The following is a 21638-nucleotide window of genomic DNA, read 5'->3' as shown; positions in this document are numbered from 1 at the left end:
TAAAAAACAAAACAAATTTAGATGTTTGAAAATGACTTCAGAACATTTCATGTCTTTTTAACTAAATGCAATGTGAACAAAACGTGTAATCTACCTATGTTTCTCATTGCCATTCCTCTCCATTCTGGTTCCAAAAGGATTCTGCGCAGGTCTTAACTAGCAGTGGTCTCTTGGGAAGATTCCTGTCAAAATGTTCCTTCATCATAGGAAATCAACTCTCCGCTAGGGTTTTGAATAAACTCTACATATTCCATTCAGTCTGCTCAAGAATCAAGATGGGTGCACGTATATACTAAATAACATCATCACATGATCTATCCATTTAAAGAAACATCCACATGCATCATACTGCATTTTCAAAGACAATTAAAATGCTCCCAGCTAGTCATTAATACAAAGTTTAAAATGTGATTTACTTTTGAGATCTAAAGGATTCAGACTTGTATTGGAGCAGCCTCAGGATCTCCATTGGCTCAGTTCAATTATTGTCATGTTAACAACCTCTTCAAAAATCTATGAGGACTTGTGCAGCAGGTAGTTAATAAACCATGATGAACCATTAACTAATTTGATTTCCTCCGTAAAAGTGAATAGTTCCCCACAATTTGGGCTTTCTTGTGTGTTCCAGCAGCCTGCTTTCTTTACACTACAGTGCTCTTTGATGTTGTCCTTCAGTCTCAAAGTCTGCAAGACAAGATTTCCTGTTGTCTGCTATTCTGCTGGCCATTACTGATTTGTTCAGGAAAATAAAACTCAGTTTCTCCAGTTCTGTAAATGTCTTCCATGTGTTCAATTTCCACATAAATACCAAAGGACCACCTGCTCTTCACCAGTCAGTCAGTCATCCTGCTCTTAGTCCTCAATTTTTCTAAACTTTAGTCAAATTTGTTTTTTTGGCTGTGGGTTCTTCTTTACAACAAAATCATGGCAGCTGAGGAAATAAGGCATAGGAGTAGTGATGCATTGGATCACATACAAATTGCTGAAGAGAAGGTACTGGTGGGTTCAAAGTTCATTAAAGTAGATAACTCCCCAAGGCCTGACCAAGTGGATCCTCAGACCTTGTGGGGAAAATGGAAAGGAAAGATCAGAGGCCTTGCAGTGATAATTGCATCATCTTCAGCCACAGGTGAAGTTCTGGAAGACTGGAGGGTGGCTGATATTATACCTTAAGAAGGCCAGCAAGGACAAGCCTATCCTTTATGTGCATCTGGTGAATAATACAGATACTCTTGTGTAGGGGCCTTGATTTACTTTGCAGGCATCTGACATTGCAGCCACCCTGAGCTGACCCATGTGCTGGTGTACCCTGTGCCTGTCCTCAATGCCTTCCACTGATGTTGTCAATTTGCTCCATGCCACTTTGATTCTCACGTGCCAGCTGCCCACCAGGATTCCTCTGCAGTCGTGATTCTACTCCGATCTCCCAACGTAACTCATTGCAGACCCTACGCATTTTTTAAAACCTGCATTTTCTCCGTAACTGTAATGCTATGAAGCTGTAACACTATTTTGCACTACCTGTTGTTCTCTTTGCACTACCTGTTGTACTTGTGTACAGCTTGATTACGATTGTGTATAATATGATTTTGACTAGATAGCATGCAAACAATTTTTCACTATTTTTCAGTGCAATTTTTCTCCATTTCATTTTGTTGAAAAAATGTCACTATCGCTGAAGAAATTAAAATGCGACTGCTCTGGTATCTGGTGGACTACATTAGAACAGATCAAATTCTGAATAAAGCTGAAATATTCTGGCTTTCAAGAACACTGAAGCATATATACATTTCAGATTCACCAGGGAGTGAAAGATCAGACCACTGCCAAGCAAGCTCTAAAAAGAATAGTCACTGTAGTGCATGAATGTGCTTGAGTTGAAAAGTGATTGAGTTATTAGCTTCTCTGCACCATAATTAAGCATGACCCTTTGTGGTGCACAAAATTAATACATTGAGGTTATAAATCTGCACATTTTCGTGTAGTCTTTGTACTGGAGAATCTACAATTGGTTATCATTTTCACATTAACAGAGCCATAATTCTTTGGCCCTAAGTGTTGACTCCAAACTTCGGCCTGGTAAGTATCTGAAATTGAACCAGGCTGTGCTCAGCTGTTTGACCTGCTTGACCCTGAAGTGACCTTCAAACTACATTCCAGTTTTGCATGCTTTGCTAACAATTTCAAATTTCAGCACTTAATGCCCTGAACTGAGAGGTTAAGTGATAACTACATTGGTGGGTCTGTGGTCACATATAGGCCAGACTACATAAAGATCGCAGATTTCCTCTCCTGAAGGACATAAGAGTTGAGTTTATGAAAATCCAATTGATTCATGGTCACCATAACTGAGATTAGCACTTTAAAAAAAATTAGTAAATTCTATATCTATTTGATGACATGAATTCAAAAATTTCAACTGACAAACATTAATATTGGTTATGGGTTCAATAAGTTAACCACTACACTCTGTCATTACAAAGATCTACCCACCATCTCTAAAATCTGGTGACTATGTCTTCCTTTTGGCTGAACCAAGCCTTTATTACCCCTGGAATTAAATACACCAATGTCACCCGTACTGAGGACATCCAAAACTGCAGATTTGCTGCATATTTTGCAGCAAATTCCTGTGCTCATCAGCATACATGGCTTTTAAATGTTCTTCGTTGTTTTAAGACCCCTCTATGATTTTACCTTTTTAAAATTATTAATAACCTCCCCTCGTAATGTAACATTGCAAGATATCTGCACTCCTCTAATTCTGGGTTTTTGATCATTACCTAAATATTTACTCTTTGGTAGTTGTGCCTTCAGCTAGAAGGGCCCTAATCTCTGGTGTTCTGTCCCTAAAGCTCACCAACATTGAAAACCTATTTCTTTGTTTTAGTCATCTTAACTGTCTTAGCAGCATTTTTTTTGATTATGCTCCTGTTAATCAGCGTGACATTGTGTTATGTAAAAGGCAGTACATGAATAGATGCTGTTATATTAATAAGTTTACTGACCTCAAACTGCCTGGTCATATAATATCCCACCTGCAGTTTTCAACCGAGACAAATATAAATGCCAGATTTCTCCAGTGTTAATCCTATTGTGCGTACAGTTGCATTTATCGCTTTCTTGTCTTGGTAGAATAATCCAGAAGCACATGACAACTTTCTGAAAATAAATAGAGCATATGAAGTTTTAAAAGATGAGGATCTTCGGAAAAAGTATGACAAGTATGGTGAGAAAGGCCTGCAGGATCACCAGGCTGGTCAATATGAAAGCTGGAACTTTTACCGTTACGATTTTGGTAAGGAAATACATTTTCTGTGTTACTGATTGTTCCATTTGGTATATATAGAATAATTGTGTATACTGATGCTATTAATATTAAAGTGATAACGGGACAGAAAATAAGCGCAATACATTTAACCTTTATTTAAATCAATAAATTCTCATGCTTTTTTATTTTTCTCTTCCAGGCATATATGATGATGATGTTGAAATTATAACATTGGATAAAGGGGATTTTGGTACGTTTGTTTTAGGAATTCAGTTTTAGGATATAAATACCCTGTATTGATATCTTACTCTATATAAGGTCTCACTGTACACCTTATGCTATATTATTCATCTTGTAATAGTTTCTGTGTAAATATTATAAGATCTGCATATGTGCTTACCAGTTCTTTCCAACCAACTTTCAATGCTGGTTGTTCAACATTTTTTTTAATGTATGACAGCTTTCGTCAACTTTGCAAATTGAGTTAGTAAATAGTATTTGAAACAATGGTAGTAACTGCACAAAAAAAAAACTCAGCAACAACCCAACATTTCTGAAATTTAGACCTGCTGTGTTCTTTGTGTCGACTGGCCTGATGTAGGTTGATGGAATTTGATGCCCACCTTTTAAACTTTAATGAGTTCATCTTAAATTCCATTTCCAAAACCACGTGGATGAGATCAGCCAAGTAACCTGTGCCAACCTTCTAATATCCCCCTGTAAATATTCATCAGGAGATGCAGCACGACTGATTTCAAACTTGCCCCCTTGTGGGGAAAAACAACCAAGCCACTAATCTGGTTTCTTATACAAAGTGTTTACTTCCATGATTTCTATTGGTGAATTATGTGGGTTAATATTTATTACTTGTGGATTTACTAATTCTCACAAACCTATATTTTTAATAACTGCTGATATGTTAACCGAGGTTAATTTTTTGAAGATATACACAAGCTCTCTTTCTATCATTTGAAAAGATCAAATATGTATTTCCACATTGTTCATTGCCCTGAAAAAATCTGCCAACAAGCAATACTTGCATCTCCACAAGGACAAATGAGAATAATGAAATACTCTGACGGCCTAAATGCTGTAATTACCTCCGTGTAGACGTGTGGACCTCCGTGTAATTGTGCTGCTCCACTTTGCTTAATAGATGCTGCTGTTACCTCGGGTGAATTGTGGTTTGTGAACTTCTACTTCCCTCGGTGCTCACACTGCCATGATCTTGCTCCCACGGTATGTTTTATACCATTATAACTCTGCTCATTAAACTTAATATTTTGACTCTTTAAAATCTTGTCCAATTCTCACAGAATGTATGTGTAAACTTGTGATATGTTTTTTTTTTACTATCCAGTGGAGAGAATTTGCCAAAGAGATGGATGGAGTCATCCGCATAGGAGCAGTGAACTGCGGGGATAACAGGATGGTGTGCCGTTCCCAGGGAATCACCAGCTACCCAAGTCTATACATCTTTAAAGCAGGGACGGTAGGAATCAAACAAAAATCATGACATTTTTTTCTGACATGATCGCATTTTACCAACACGGGATAACTAAAACCTTCGTGTTCTGTCAAAACATAAATCGCATTAAAATTGTTTCTTAAAACAGGTTATTTAATGTTTGTTTTGAGAAGTTACTTATGCATAACCTACAATGCTAAAGTTGGGGCCTGAAATTTTTAACAATATTCAGAATTGAGAACAATGGAATGAATTTACTTGATGCCAATTCTTTAATCACTAAGCTAATTCTCATAATGATTTGGATTTTTGTAGAGTCCAGTGAAATATTTTGGAGAACGCTCAAATGAGGAACTTGTTAAATTTGCCATGAAGTATGTCACGAGCCAGGTGTCAGAATTATGGGCCGGTAGGTACTTAATCAGACTTATTTTTCTATGTTTCTATGAAGAAAATTCTTCAGTTTAGTCCTTACCTCAAAATTAAACCGGTGTGTACAGAGTCAATTTTCCTCACCCAGATAAGATTAGCTGAGGTCCATTATATATGCCATGCAGATGACCCCACAATGTTTAGATTGAGGGGGGGATTAATAGAAGAAGGTCCATAAGGACATTTCCCATATCACAGAGCCATGTCATTTGCATGTGAATCAAGAAATGCAAGTTGAAACAAGATAAGTTTTGTGTTCATAGATTTACTGCACAAATTCTGTAAGAATTAATTTTATTCTGCATTTAAATTTTTTGGGTGTTGATTTGTGAATTCTGTTACTGAAACAGCCAAAAACTCAGGGGTCCATATATTTCTCAGATGTGGTTAAAGTCAGCCATTTCAGCAGATACACTATTTATACTATTTTTGTTGAAGCTTTTAGTAATTCAATGAGCCTATTTCCAATCTTAAGCCGCAGATGCTGCTTTCAGGACAGAATGGGATGATACAAAACGTGACCAATTTTATGTGTGGGAAAGAACTGCAGATGCTGGTATAAATCGAAGATAGCCACACAATGCTGGAGTAACTCAGCGGGACAGGCAGCATCTCTGGAGAGATGGAATGGGTGACGTTTCGGGTCGAGACCCTTCTTCAGACTGATTCAGATTAGTCTGAAGAAGGGTCTCGACCCGAAACGTCACCCATTCCTGCTCTCCAGAAATGCTGCCTGGCCCACTGAGTTATTCCAGCATTTTGTGACCAATTTTATTGTCATGCATAAATAACAAACAAGTAGGCAAGGCATTTGAATGTGACCAATGCTTCTAGTCTTATAAACAAACATTGAAATGGAATGTTATATGTTGCTTGAATCATAACTGTAATTACTTCTTGGCAGGAAATTTCGCAAGTGCTTTTAATTCAGCGTACTCTTCGGGAATTGGATGGCTGGTGACTTTCTGTGCCGAAATAGAAGGTAAGAAATGTATTTCATTTCATACTATTGCTTAAATTATAGCCTAATCCCCAAAATAAAGTTGCTGATATCAAATAATGGAGTTAGCGATATTCAATTTCTTATTTTACTTAATTGTTCTGTCCACTTCTAAGTCCAGTATCCGAATTCTAGCAATTATCAGAACTGGTCTGCCGACTGAATCACGTGGAACTTTTAATCAGATCCTAAATGAGAAGCCAATGAACCGAGCACTCTGTTGATAAACTCTGAATGAATATGGGTAAATAGAATCTCATCAAATAAATAATGCATCAGTAGCAGAGGTCAGTGCTGCATGAATGAATGAAGAAAATTGAATGTAGTACTAGAAGGAACTAGCGGCAGAGTTGCTGCCTGCCAGCGCTTTCAGTGCCGGAAACCCGGGTTCGATCCCGATTACCAGTGCTGTCTGAATGGAGTTTGTACGTTCTCCCCGTGACCATGTGGGATTTCTCAGAGATCTCCGGTTTCCTTCCACACTCCAAAGACGTACAGGTTTGTAGGTTAATTGGCTTGGTATAAGTGTAAATTGTCCCTAGTGCGTGTAGGATAGTGTGAACTTGCTGGTCGGTGTGGATTTGGTGGGCCAACAGGCCTGTTTCCACGCTGCATCTCTAAACTAAAAAGTAAATAATCAAGAACAATGGGAGATGATAACATAATCAGCGTGGCGGATGGGAAGGGGAAACAGGTGAGAATGTAAAGCAATGAAAGCAACGGACTGTTCTGAACAATTTAAGGTGATGGAGACTAATAATATGTGATTACAGTAATATGGATTCTGCTGGTGAGTTCTGGAAAGTAAAATCTTAACCTCGACAATGGCACCATGTATCAATAACCTCACTATAAATAATATTACTAAGTTACTGGGAACAAAATGGAACAAAATAGAAATCATTCATGCTGGTTTTTGTATTTTAGATTGCTTGTCGTCACAGACCCAACTTAAGTTAGCTGGAATGCTGGTAAGGCTGGAGGTTATGAAATTTACATTTGATGTCCTTACATATTTCTTTTTATTGTACAATATTGATTTGGTTTTTGAATTGCACTGTTCGTTGATTTTTATTCAATTCTTGTGACTAATTTAAAAATATTTTGTGATTCTAATTGCATAAATTTGTGTACTGTTAATTCCTAATATTTGTGGTGATAAGAGGTTCACTATAGGTCTTCAGGCACATCAGGGAGAGAAAATTGTCTATTTTAACTTCTGGCTACTGTGCAATAAACTCATGGAATGTCTATTTGATGGACATTAATTGAACCTTAGTTTTGTCATAAAACAACTTTAGCCTCAGTATCATGACTAGATTAATATGCTTTAAACTTGCAGATGAAATATGGCAACCTCTAACCATTAACAATAGTCACTTTCAGAAATGAAGGAGAAACAGTTAACACATACTTGTGGAAAAGTGTGAATCTAAAGTTTGTATTTGTTGTGTTTGTCGTTGGTTAGTTCAGGAGTTTTGCCTCTGCTACCATTTATTCCATGAGCAATGCACGTCAGTTACAATATTTATATTTTTATGGTTTATAAATATCAGAGCCCAGCACTTGATCCAAACTCCACACAGACAGCTCCTGGGGTCGGTTTCGAACCCAGGTCTTTGGCGCTGTGAGGACGCAGCTCCTCCAGCTGCACCCCTGTACCTCCCCTGTGTTCTCACTTAAAGCTATTTAGATAATTTCCAGTGAATGCTTTAAGACTAGCTGTTGAACCTCCTCAGCTGAAAAAGATAGCTATTATTGGAAACTGGCTTGTGCTCGCTCAACCCTTGCATGCCATCATGAAACAATATTGAGTCATGTTGTGAATAGGATAAGCTGGCCTGCATGAGTGCCTCGTTGCAATGGACAGTTGCCTGAAGTTTTATTGGATTTAAGTTACATCTGAAAGAATAAAGTAGTCCATTCTCCTGTCCATTATTTGATTGAACTAGTGTGAAATATGGCAACCTCTAACCATATGGCAACCTCTAACTCCTCCTAATATGGGTTACGTGGCATTTTAGCATTCCAGCATGATGTATGTCAAATTTATGTTGATGAACTCCCATATCCTGGGTGTCAACAGAGAGACATGGTAATTCATGACATAAGTGGGAGTAGTCCTGTTAACTGCAATGAAATTTGTGGTTCCTGACTAATACAACACTCCAGATTTTTTTCCCCCCCATTTTTATTTTGAGCGATCATGCAACTAAATAGTAAATTAATTATTACAGCACCTGTTCTTTCCATAAACCCTTTGACAGGAAACACAAATTCCAATTTTAATTTATTTCCATTGCAGGAAGGTCTTGTTAAGGTGGGCTGGATGGATTGCAACACTCAGGCTCAACTTTGCAAAGAGTTAGAGATAACCTCCAGCTCAACGTATTATTTTCCACCTGGATCTACCATTAAACAGAAAGACAAAATCTTGGTATGTATTTGTATGCAAAATCCATTTCCATACAGTTGGGTGATCATAGTTTGAGACTTGTCCGCCATTGGCATAAATGGGGATGATCTTCAGTGGCCACAATGTCACTGCTCCATCTAGATCTCTGGCAGAGTCCATGACATTGATTGTCTACCCAACCCCAACCTCATCTACATTGTTTCCAAGCTCAGAGAGCGTGGCTCAATACCCGCTTTTAGTTTTGAGTCCTTTGTACTGAGAACTACATTCTGCACTCTGTCTCTTGCACATTGCTCTATCTATTGTACTTTAGACTTCAGTTTTAGTTTAGTTTATTTATTGTCATGTGCACCAAGGTATGGTGAAAAGCTTTAGAGATTACAGCACGGAAACAGACCCTTTGGCCCACTGAGTCCACGCTGACCAGCAATCATCCCGTACACTAGTGCTATCCTACGCACTAGGGACAATTTTACCGAAGCCAATTAACCTACGAACCTGTGCAACATTGAAGTATGGGAGGAAACCGGAGCACCTGGAGAAAACCCACGTGGTCACAGGGAGAATGTACAAACTCCGTACAGACAGCAGTGTTTGTCAGGATTGAACCGGGGTGTCTGACGCTGTAAGGCAGGAACTGTACCGCTTCACCACTGTGCCAACCGTTTGAGTTTGACTTAATTGTATTTATGTGTAGTATTATCTGATCTGAATGGATAGCATGCAAAACAAAACTTTCACCGTACCTCATACGCGTGACAATAATACACCTAAACCTGTTGTAAAAATAGCTGACTTTTACATCCTTTCCATTTGTATTGAAACCGTCTGTGCAATTTTCACCTATTGTCTCCTCAAAATAGAGCTCTTGTGATCTTATCTTTTCCTGCATAATAAGCGAGTTCGATATTCTGAAAAACGCAAGGAATCATGGTATTTGTCAAAGGTCATTCACCATAAAGAAAAAGCGAACAAAGTACTGTCTGTATAAACTGTGTATAAACTCTTATCTATATTCATAATTTATGTGTAAAAATATATTTAATCTGAGGAAGGAGGGTGCCAGGTAGCGGGAGAGTGCGGTGTAACAGTGAGAGCGAGAGAGAGGGCAGATGCGAGTGGGAGACAGGGAAGAGACATTCTCGGCTGACAGGACACCTGCAGCCCCAGGCCCACAGCCAGCGCGGAGAAGAAGCGCCAACCACAGCTCAACTCCGCCTGGTCAACCAACCGCCCCGGACCGACGGGACACCGGCGGCCCCGGGCCCTCAGCCAGCGAGGAGAAGAAGCGCCAACTCCAGCCCAACCCCACTCTAACTCCCGAGGAACCCACTCCCAGATGGGCCGGGGACTGCCAGCCATACCCCCCGCCCCACCCAGCAGCCGATGGTCAACCCCCCGGCGCCAGCGAAAGCCGAGCACCAGCCATCAACGGGGATATACACAAGGCACTGCAGCAACTCAACGGGTCAGGCAGCATCCCCAGAGAAAAGGAATGGGTGACGTTTAGGGTCGAGATCCTTCTCCAGCGATGTTGCCTGACTCTCCGAGCCACCGCAGCACCCTGTGTGCATCCCCGCTGATGACTGGCGCTCGGCCCCCGTCGGCACTGAGGGGGCCAACCGACAGCCACTGGACAAGAAGAGAGGCGCAGCCGACGTTCCATGGCCCGCCGGGGAACGGCACCCCTGGGAGCCGGAGCCGAGCCAGAGTCAGCGCCACCCCTCCGCGCCGGCTGCCAGTCCAGGCCGGCGCCCCGCCAGCCCAGGTCCACCCCAGACACCTCCGGCCGCCCCTGCTCAGGGACGGGACACCCGGGAGGGGACGGGGACGGCCCAGCAGCAACTCAATAGCGCCCGCAGCACCGGAGACCCGGGCCCGACCCCGACCATGGACGAAACGCTGGTCTGCACCCTCACTCACACACCAAAGCATAAAGCAATAAAATCGACAAAATCATCGTAGCTTTGTGCAAAGGAACAATAAATATAACCAATTCATAGTTTGAAAGCAGTATTTTCTTACCTAGAAGAATCAAAGCTGGAAAATACGGATGAAACCAAGGTTCAGCTGCTCAGCTAGCAACAATGTTTATGGCGAGTGACCTATGACCTGGGCATCAATAGTCGGAATACCGAACTCGCTTATTGTCACTCTATTTGGTGAAGAAGCACAGGATCACGTTCATGGTCATTCCTCATGCAGTTCCCAGGAAACTCTTCAGTTAAGGAAACAATCGTTATCTGTTTATAAGTGAAAGCTGTCCAGATAAAATTGTAGCTAACCACAAGCCTTTTTGACAGAATGAGATGTTGCTCAAGAGAGTCCATCCTACATTTTGCTTTACTCTGCAATGGGGTATTTGTCTTTTAAAAGGAAAGTGGATAGATAACCAGGAGGATAGGAAAAGCACTGGGGTAATTCATTGTGTTCAGCTTTCAATATTTGCAAAGTTGTCACATTTTCATGTGGTTATCGATCTGGATTCCGTACCAACGGTGTAAGAATGTAGAAACCTCCAGTGGGGATAGGACAAATGATTAATCTGTCTAGTAATCTGTAAATGTATTTTACAATTCATCAGAATACCATTCTTGTACATTGCTGTATTTTTTTTTTTTAAGAGAATCATTTTTTCAACAGTTTCTCCACAGCCTGGATGCCAGAGAAATTTACATTGAAGTAATGCAGCATTTACCAGATCTGGAGAAGCTCACTGAACAATCCATCCAGGTATGGCCAAGGGAAAATTGGAATAAGATTAATGATAGAATGAAAATAAGATTGACAAAGCAATTAAAGAAAATGTATTTTATTTTTTTCTAGAGCAAGTTAGCCCACCATCGATGGCTGGTTTTCTTTAAATTTGGTGACACAACAGAGACTGGTGAATACGAGTTTAAAAAGTGTAAAGGACTTCTACAAAGTGATAACATCCAGGTATAGCAGTTTAAATCTACTTAAATAAGTCGGGAGATGTAAGGTTTGACTACTGTGTCAAATCTGAGTTGTACGAACTGGAGATGCCTAGATTTAATCCCAGATCTATGGCAAGTTAGGTCATGTCAAGTTTATTGTCATATTCTCAATTGTAGTGACAGACAGGTACATTGAATAGTCTTGCTTGCAGCAGCATCACTGGCACATAGACCCAGTGAAACATGCAAAAACAATTTGCACATAAATTACACAAGCAATATTTAAAAGGAAAACTGTGCATAAAACAAGACATTAGAAAAGAAAAGCTTGTCTATGGTAGTGCAAGAAGTAGACCGAGCGTTCTGTTGTTGAGGTAGGATCAAGGTTGTACACTTTGTTTCAAGAACCTGATAATTATAGAATTAAAATGCTTGCAACCTCCACACAGTCAGGATCTACTGCTACACTATTGTGCTGCCCTTGATAAGTCCTTAAAATGGCATTGAACATCAAATAGCATGAGATTGTCAGTGGTGGTCCTTCAGTTAAATAGCAAGCAGTATTGCTGAAGAATAAGAAACCAGATGATAATATTCATCTGTTGAACAATATTCTAGCTAGGAGCTAGAATATATATGTATATATTTATATTTATATCATAGTATATGGACACATTGATCTGTTTTGTAGTAAATGCCTACTATGTGTGTGCTGAAGCAAAGCAAGAATTTCATTGTCCTATCAGGAACACATGACAATAAACTCACTTGAACTTGAGTAAACATTTTCAGGAAGAGAATAAGTAGGTGGCTGGATTTAAGATCACTTAACTTGCTTTCTTACTTATAAACTTGTACAGTGCCCTCCATAATGTTTGGGACAAAGACCCATCATTTATTTATTTGCGTCTGTACTCTACAATTTAAGATTTGTAATAGAAAAAATCACACGAGTTTAAAGTGCACATTGTCAGATTTTAATAAAGGCCATTTTTATACATTTTGGTTTCACCATGTAGAAATTACAGCAGTTTTTATATATAATGTCACCCATTTCAGGGCACCATGATGTTTGGGACACAGCAATGTCATGTAAATGAAAGTAGTCTTGTATAGTTTTTTGTTGCATATCCTTTGTATGCAATGACTGCTTGAAGTCTGCGATTCATGGACATCACCAGTTGTTGGGTGTTTTCTCTGGTGATGCTCTGCCATGCCTGTATTGCAGCCATCTTTAGCTTATGCTTGTTTTGGGGGCTAGTACCCTTCAGATTTCTCTTCAGCATATAAAAGGCATGCTCAAATGGGTTCAGATCGGGTGATTGACTTGGCCATTTAAGAATTGACAATTTTTTAGATTTGAAAAACTCCTTTGTTGCTTTAGCAGTATGTTTCGGATCATTGGCTTGCTGTAGAATGAACCGCCGGCCAATGAGTTTTGAGGCATTTGTTTGAACTTGAGCAGATAGGATGTGTCTATACACTTCATAATGCATTATGCTATTACCATCTGCAGTTGTCTCATCAATGAAGATAAGTGAGCCAGTACCTTCAGCAGCTATACATGCCAGGCCATAACACCCCCACCATAGTGTTTCGCAGATGAGGTGGTATGCTTTGGATCTTGGGCAGTTCCTCCTCTCCTCCATACTTTGTTCTTGCCATCACTCTGATATGTTAATCTTCGTCTCATCTGTCCACAAGACCTTTTTCCAGAACTATGGTTGCTCTTTTACAAATGCAATTACAAATACCTGTGTATTTGTAAACACTTGGCAAACTGTAATCCGGCCATCTTATTTTGCATCTTGCAGTGTAGCCTCTGTATTTCTGTTCATGAAGTCTTCTGTGGACAGTGGTCATTGACAAATAAGTGTTTCTGATCTGTTGGACAGGTGTTTGGGAATTTTTCTTTATTATAGAGTGAATTATAGAGATAAATTCTGTCACCAGCTGTGGAGGTCTTCCTTGGCCTGCCAGTCCCTTTGCGATTAGTAAGCTCACCAGTGCTCGCTTTCTTCTTAATTATGTTCCAAACAGTTGATTTTGGTAAACCTTAGTGATATCTCTAACAGTTTTATTCTTGTTTCTCAGTCTCATAATGGCTTCTTTGACTTTCATGGCACAACTTTGGACCTCATGTTGATAAACAGCAATAAAAGTTTCCAAAGGTGATGGAAATACTAGGTACTGAGAGTTCTCTTATGCCTGCATTAAGGAGGCAATTAAACACACCTGAGCAATTACAAATGCCTGTGAAGCCACATGTCCCAAAAATTATGGTGCCCTGAAATATGGGGGGGGGGGGCACTATGTATAAACACAACTGTAATTTCTACATGGTGAAACCAAAATGTATAAACATGGCCTATAATAAAATCTGCCAATGTGCACTTTAACCACATTTGATTTTTTTTCTATTACAAATCTCAAATTGTGTACAGGCAAATAAATATATGATGGTTCTTCGTCCCAAACATTATGTTGGGACGAAGACCCAACTGTAAGTTGCCATTGCAAAATTAATGGCTGCCCCAATACATGAAACTTTAAAAGTGTCCAATTTCTAGTACAGATCCTCCCCAGCTTGCAAACAGCTTGTACGAACAAACAAGCATTTGGGAGACTAATAGGATGGATTTGCCAGCTGCTACTGTTCCATGGAGAGTTTTCAGGAATGGAATTTTATAACTCGAGGAGGATCGGTTATGCATCGTTTCCTGTCATTCTGTTTATGTTGGAGATTTGTTTTTAAAGCTACAGCGGAGAAGTTCCTAGAATTGTGACGTGCAATTGAAAAAAGTACTTGAACACTAACAATTATGTATTTCCAGGTTGGAAATTTTGATTGCCATGCAGGACCACACGTCTGCAAGAACCTCTATATACGACAGCCTTGTGTTGTAATATTCAAAGGCAGTGGAACACATGCCTTTGAAATTCATTATGGTAAGAGTCCCAGTTGGTCATAAAGTTGTCATAGAGGCAGGCAGCATGGAAACAAGCCATGCAGCCCAGCACATCCACAACCAGTGAACACCCATCCATATTAATCCGATAGTCTTCTGTGCCTAGGCGACTGAAATGCTCATCAAGACATCCCTTAAATGCTGTTAGCAATTCTACTCTCCCCCCCCCCCCCCTCTCTCTCTCTGGCCATTCATGCCAGGTACTCATCACTAGCTATGTAAATAATAGTTCCCCCTCCAATTCCTGCTAAATCTCTTAACCCTTACCCTAAATCTGTCCTTTCTGTTTTATTTACCTCAGATTAGTGGAATAGATTCCTGCAGTTTATTCAATCTGTACTCATAATTTTATATACCACAATATGCACCCTCTTAACCACCTCTACTCCAAGGAAAACTGACACACCCGTCCACTCTCTCATTAATAACAAGCTCCAACCAAGGCAACACCGCGGTGAATCTTGTTTGCATCCCCTCTAACTCTGTCGCATCCTTTCTAGTGTGGTGAACAGAACTACATGCAGTATGTTAGCTGAGGCCTGATAAATGTTATGTTAAGTTTCCTTCTCTTGTATTCAGTGCTCAAGCAATGAAGGGTCAGTATCCCATGTACTGCCTTACTCGCGTTACATACCTATGCTTTCGTCCGATCAAGGATAGTCCGAGGGTTATCAAAGAGGTAAATAGTAGTTCTGCACTGCTCTCTGGTTGCAGTAAGATGATTCAGTTGCCTGATAACAGCTGGGAAGAAACTGTAGGTGTGCGTTTTCACACTTCTATTCCTTTTGCCCGATGGGAGAGGGGAGAAGAGGGAGTGGCCAGGGTGTGACTCGTCCTTGATTATGCTGCTGGCCTTGCCAAGGCAGCGTGAGATGTAAATGGAGCCAATAGAGGGAGGTTGGTTTGCATGATGGTCTGGGTTGCGTTGACAATTCGCAAGTATACATTTTTTTTAATGGTTTGCTTTGCATTTCATTGTTTTGTCTCAGTGGTAAGATATTTGTCATATATGATTTAATGGCACAGTCCAAGGCTTTAATGATAATCTGAAAGGACAAACATTGCTAGCTGAACAAACTCTTAGCAAAATGTCAAGGCCTCAGAAAGGGTCGAAGTTGAACTTTAACGACAAGTTAAGGTTGCTCAACTTAATTTCTTATTGAAATAAAGTAGTCAATCATGGTTCTCTTTCAGAAGACCCATTGTATCAAGATAATATCCTCTCCTTTGGGTTGATATGAGGGTAAATAATATATTTTGAATACAAAAAAGATTTCTCTTGGAATGCTGGACGAAATTGCCATTTTAACCCATATGACTAAATTAAATTGACCCTGTATCTTCTTAATGTTGGTGAAAGCTTGCTGTATTCAAATTGACCATGGCATTTGGCTACAGTGCAACGGCTTTTGAGAAGTAACTTATTGGAGATGAAATACTTTTGAGTTTTTCCTAAGATATATGTAGCATTTACGTCTCCACAAAGAAGTCATCTTTTCTCCAAGTTTTCATTCACTAATATGAAAATTCTAATTGTTTACATTGTTTTCATTAATCTAATTATTTCACAATGTATTTCATCTTAAGGTAAGAAGGTTCTCTACGACATTGTGTCCTTTGCCAGGGAGAGCATCAATGCGCCTGTCATCACACTAAATCCAGAGAACTTTCCGAAGAACCAGAGAGAGCCTTGGCTTGTGGACTTCTTTGCACCTGTAAGCTCTTTCTTGCTTATCAACAGTGTTTGCCTACTGGGTAATTTCATGGGCTAATGCACCCTCGCAGCATTTGAATGTAATCTAATTATCCCATTACATACTTAAAGACCGTGAGGAACAATGGAGGATCCGAAGTTGGTGGACCGTCGGGAGAACAAAGGGTGTGGGGGAGGGGGGGGGGGGGGCACTCTAGTTTTAGAATCCTCTGCCCTGGGGATAAGTCTGCGTTCGTTTGTTTGTTTGTTTGTCAGCCAGCCAACAGTCGCTTATCTTTTTTTTCACTTTTAAATAAATTTTAATTTCCAGTTTTCGTGTACCTTGTGTGTTATGGCTGTTGGCAGACCAATTTCCCTCCGGGGATGAATAAAGTTCGATCATATCGTAAAATAAAAATCACTTACATTTTTTGCTTAAACTTAATTATCAACCTTGTCCTAACACAAGGACTGTTACTTGTAACTCACCAAGGTGCATATTAGAGCAGAGTAGTTAAATAAGGTTTGTTTTTTTTGTGGCTGGAATAGAGAGGGAAAAAAAGAAAATGTGAGCAGATTGCCTCTTTGACGGTGTAAAAGTATAATAAACAATATCTGTGCATGGTCAATCACTGTTACTTTTAATGAAGCCATTTTGAAATAAAGCATACATTTAAATGTGGTAAAGTTGTTGGAATGCCGAGTAAAGACTTGCTTTTAAGTCCCTATCACAACTTGAAGAAAGCCAATGAACGGTGTTAAATGTATTCAGGCATTTCTAAGACTCATTTACCTGACCTGAAGAAATGGTCTAGGACTTTACAGAGATTTGTAAGTGTATGTATTATTTATTTATTATTATACATATGTTTTTGTAAAAGTATATTAGGCTCTTCTTTAGGGTTGTGTACTCAATGGAGACATGGACTATTGCTGGCTTTATTTTTGTTCTATGTAATTGTATATACATTGTTTATCTCTAGATTGTTCTTTAAGCTTCTACTGCCATATACTGGAAGCACACTTCTGTAACCTGTTGCTAGGATTCAGTGTATGAAAAAAATGATACTTGCTTTCTGGGTATGTCATTTATACCTAATAGAGATGTGTATGGCATAATTCAGGGGAAATAATTTAAATCTTATTTGAGTCCAGCTCAAAAATAAACATTGTTAATAAGCTTTGAGGACACTATTAAAATCAAAAAGTTTCTATCAATTTATTTTATGAATGAGCACACATCAAAACAAATAATGTTTCGTATGATGCCTGATATTACAATGGGAAAATATAACTTTTGCATGTACTTGGAGTTAATTCTGCAAAAGTAATTCATTAAATTCATAAAGATTCTCTGGCAATGTATAATAAATGATGACCATAATGGGTCACTTGTACATACGTTGCATGCATAAAGCTATAAAACAGTGAAACCAATAATATTCTATGAGATGAACTGCATAATATCATCTGTGTGAGATCTAAAATGTACGGCTTTCTCATTTCTAGTGGTGTCCTCCTTGTCGAGCCCTTTTACCAGAACTACGTAAAACCTCCAAGCAGCTGGTTGGCCAGCTTAAGTTTGGAACATTGGATTGTACGATCCATGAAAATTTATGTAATACAGTGAGTACAAGCATTTTTTTTGTCAGGTATTTATTTTAAGCATCAGAATTGCTTGAAAAGTGTAATGGAAACCTGGAGCAATAAACAATGTGGTGGCAAAACTCAGTGGGATAAGGAGCATCTGTAGTGGGGGAAGGAGTTGTCAGCATTTCGGCATTCAGACCTGGAGTTCCTCTGGGTTCTCGCATCTGCAGTCTCTTTTGTTTCAAAGAAACCAGCGGTTGTGATGAGGGTTTAAGTGAGATAAAGACAGAGGGATAAGGGAGAATTTGATGGGGGTAGAGGCTGGACTCCTGTAGGCACAGCAGTTGACAGTAGGAGGAAGAGGTACAGAAATGCCAAACATGTGCAAAGATTCAGTGCCTGTTCCAATAGCCCTGAGTAGGATAGTTTGTGCCAAATACACAAAGAGTTGTAAATAAACATTTTAAATCGGATGTATTGGGAATATAATCGGAACAGACCAGCAAAGACAGGGGGTGAACGAGTGGGGCATTGTACGGAAAAGAGTATGGGCAGGGAATATGAGAAACTGCAGATGCTGGAATCTGGAGAGAAAAGCAAACGGCTGGGGAAACAACGGGTCAGGCAGCATTTTGTGGAGGAAAATAGTCAATACTTTGGAGATTTCACAGTGGGTTTGAGACCCTCCATCTGAACTGAAGGAATAGAGAAAAGATAGCCAGCATAAGGGGGTTGCTGCTTTACAGTGCCAGAGACCCTGGTTCGATCCTGACTATGGGCGCTGTCCATGCGGAGTTTTGTACATTCTTCCTGTGACTCTGGGTGCTCTGGTTTCCTCCCACACTCCAGAGAAGCACAGCTTTGTAGGTTATTTGGCTTCGGTAAAATTGTAAATTGTCCATCGTGTGTTTAGCATGGTGTTCGTGTAGATGACCGCTGGTCGGCGCAGATTTGGTGGGCCGAAGGGCCTGTTTCTGCTGTGTATGTCTACAGTCTAAAAGCTGACAAGAGCTGATGCAGAAGGGTGGCTTGGCAGATAGTCAGGTGGGGGAAGGAAGAGTGAACAGAGGCTGAGAGGAGACATGGGGACAACAAATGGTTGCAGATTATGGAATCTGAGAGTTGAGGGGGAGTGGAACCACTCTGATTAGATCAATGGAGGGAAGGAATTGGGGACCCAGAGGGAAGGAGGACACACAAGTTAATGAACATATGCGGAGGCAAAAGGTAATAACTTGGCATTTCACGATATGTGGAACTAGATGGAGAGGGGATGATGTGCAGATAAGGCTATGTGAGAGAACAGCCAAAGGATAGGGAGAGAGAATAGGCAATGCAACACACCCACAATACTTGACTGTCTGCCCAGATTTATGTGTGCTAGTCACTGGCATTAGTTTTAAATCAATATCCTTTACTTAGAAGGCAGGCTGCATTGCTAAGCTGGATAAAGTGGGATATTGGAAGAACATACTGTGATGTTCTGTTATCATAGGCTCTGTCAAGGATGAGAATGGATTCATGGATGTGATTTTGATAAGAACAGTTTCCCTTCTGTAACAGAAGCATCGATCTTGTCAGAGTGATCGAAAATAAAGGGAATAAAGAGAGACAGAATCTGAGGGATAAGAGCATGATCAAGGAGTTTGCAGAGGAAAGTGAGAGTGGAAATGGTCCAATTCTTTGAGCACAAGAGGATTGAGGGCAAGGTTTCCAGGAAAGGGGTGATGATAAAAATGTTGAAAGGTGGGATTGAAATATCTGGTTTTGAGGTAAGAAGATAAAAACTGTATGGTCAACAATTTAGGGAAGTAGCTGGGATCCAAAGGTGGATCTTATGGGCTAATAATTTTGGAAGTGAGGTGAGGGAAATAACAAAAGAAAGAAAGTAAAACAAAAACGTGTTTGGGGGAAGAAAGATTGATTATTTTATGTTGTTTTCAAGCACGGTATCCAAGCTTATCCAACAACATTGATATTCAACCAGTCCAATGTTCACGAATATGAGGGCCTTCACACAGCCAATGAACTTTTGGAGTTTATACAGGTATGAAGCTATAATGTAAAATGAATTGGCTTCCATAACCATTTTAAATTTGCTAGTGATTTTTCTTGTTATTTTCATTTACTATTTCCGTAGGATCTCATAAATCCCTCAGTCGTTGCACTGACAGCAGAAAACTTTGAAGGATTGGTTCGACGGAAAGGACAAGATGAGGTTTGGATGGTGGATTTCTATGCTCCATGGTGTGGTCCTTGCCAAGCTTTGATGCCAGAATGGAAGAAGATGGCTAGGGTAAGCAAAATGCCTTTATCAACGGGCTAAATAAGGCAATTATAACCTAATTTTCAAATCCGATAAGGAATCCTACAGGAGAAACAAAAAGGAGCTTCAAACTACATTTTTTTCCCCTACATTTGGTTGAATTTGTGATACAAACTCATTTGAAAAATATTTTCAAATGAAGTTTTAATAATTTGGAGAAAATATGAAGAAAGCCCAATTTGACCCAATGCATTCATTTTAACGAGACTGTGCATAATCATTTGTTTGTTATTTCACACTTTGCCACTAATAATTTTACTCTGAATAACATAAACAAAGTAGCTAAAGAGCAATATTGCATAATCAATGGGAGTTATTAAAATAATTCATTTATGAAAAATAAGATGTACGTGCATTTGTACCTTTTGACTGTGATACTCATGAAAAGTTTACGTCACATTTACATCAAATGGTCTCATCTGTTGCCTTGTGTAGAAAGAAACTGCAGATGCTGGTTTCTGCCGAAGATAGACACAAAGTGCTGGAGTAACTCAGCGGGCCGGGCAGCATCTCTGGAGAAAAAGGATGGGTAACATTTCGGGGTGGGCTCGGGAAGGGTTCCGACCTGAAACGTCACCCATCCTTTCTCTCCAGAGATGCTGCCTGACTCGCCGAGTTACACCAGCATTTTGTGTCATCTTCAACTATTGTCTTGTTTGTCATAAGGAATCGAAAAAAAGTGCAATTTTGGTCAGTTAATGAAATGGAACAAGCAACTTGGGCAGATATGGGAAAAAGTTAATCAATTTACTCTGAATTTGATAACTAATCTGTTCAATTGAATTTATGCTAATTGCTTCCTTTTGAATTTATGTTGAAAGTGCCATTTTATTTCAATCTCTTGTTTTGAATAATTAGACTGTTTAACTTTCAATTACGAATCTGTAGAATCAAGCTTGTAAAATTCATTGTCTTGAGACTTTGAATGAATTCACCTTGACTCAAACAGATAAGAGAAGTAAGTTTTCTAAACAATCTGGCCTTATCATGCTTGAAAAGACAAATACATTTTATTCTGATCATTCATAACCATGTGAGCAATTAGTATGATCCAAAACAGACATTTGATTAAAAAAAGACCACGTATGTCACTATCTTAAAGTCTGCATATTTTTTATTTTTTATTTTAATACATACCTAACCAGTTGATAAAGATATAATAATAATAAATTTTATTTATGGGCGCCTTTCAAGAGTCTCAACACCTTACAAAAATTTAGCAGGTAGAAGAAAAACATGTAAGAGGAATGAAATAAATAGTAGAAACATGACTAGTACACAAAGTAAAGACAGAATTCAATTCAAAACACAATATGAGGCAATTAATGCACAGATGAAAAGGGAGGGGGACGTGGGGCTAAGGATAGGCAGAGGTGAAGAGATGGGTCTTGAGGCGGGACTGGAAGATGGTGAGGGACACGGAATTGCGGATCAGTTGGGGGAGGGAGTTCCAGAGCCTGGGAGCTGCCCTGGAGATAAAAAAAGATATGAGCTTTAACTGACTTTTGCATTTTCCTGGAAGGTGAAGTTTATTGTTTCTTTTTATTTTTTCTCC

At 39.5% G+C, this 21638-nt stretch overlaps 1 protein-coding gene and 1 long non-coding RNA gene across 2 annotated transcripts in view; one reads left to right on the top strand and one right to left on the bottom strand.

Annotated features, from left to right (window-relative positions):
• The window catches only part of dnajc10 (DnaJ heat shock protein family (Hsp40) member C10), a 49991-nt gene that overhangs the window by 13799 nt on the left and 14554 nt on the right, over positions 1–21638 (top strand). The window contains exons 3-17 of the mRNA XM_033023819.1: positions 3136–3298; positions 3471–3521; positions 4428–4510; positions 4632–4763; positions 5055–5148; positions 6076–6153; positions 7099–7142; positions 8477–8608; positions 11231–11320; positions 11414–11527; positions 14340–14454; positions 16062–16189; positions 17677–17793; positions 19703–19804; positions 19898–20053. Of these exons, the coding sequence (XP_032879710.1) occupies positions 3136–3298; positions 3471–3521; positions 4428–4510; positions 4632–4763; positions 5055–5148; positions 6076–6153; positions 7099–7142; positions 8477–8608; positions 11231–11320; positions 11414–11527; positions 14340–14454; positions 16062–16189; positions 17677–17793; positions 19703–19804; positions 19898–20053 (1599 nt within the window). The remainder of the gene's footprint in view (positions 1–3135; positions 3299–3470; positions 3522–4427; positions 4511–4631; positions 4764–5054; positions 5149–6075; positions 6154–7098; positions 7143–8476; positions 8609–11230; positions 11321–11413; positions 11528–14339; positions 14455–16061; positions 16190–17676; positions 17794–19702; positions 19805–19897; positions 20054–21638) is intronic.
• Positions 2–20599, bottom strand: LOC116975104. The gene is made up of 3 exons (XR_004412534.1): positions 20559–20599; positions 4057–4063; positions 2–94 (listed from the first exon to the last, which is right to left on the bottom strand). It is a non-coding gene; the product is annotated as an uncharacterized LOC116975104 (long non-coding RNA).

The sequence above is a fragment of the Amblyraja radiata genome, chromosome 7 (assembly GCF_010909765.2).
Source record: "Amblyraja radiata isolate CabotCenter1 chromosome 7, sAmbRad1.1.pri, whole genome shotgun sequence".
Lineage (NCBI taxonomy): Eukaryota > Metazoa > Chordata > Chondrichthyes > Rajiformes > Rajidae > Amblyraja > Amblyraja radiata.
This window is presented reverse-complemented; position numbering and strand designations above follow the sequence as displayed.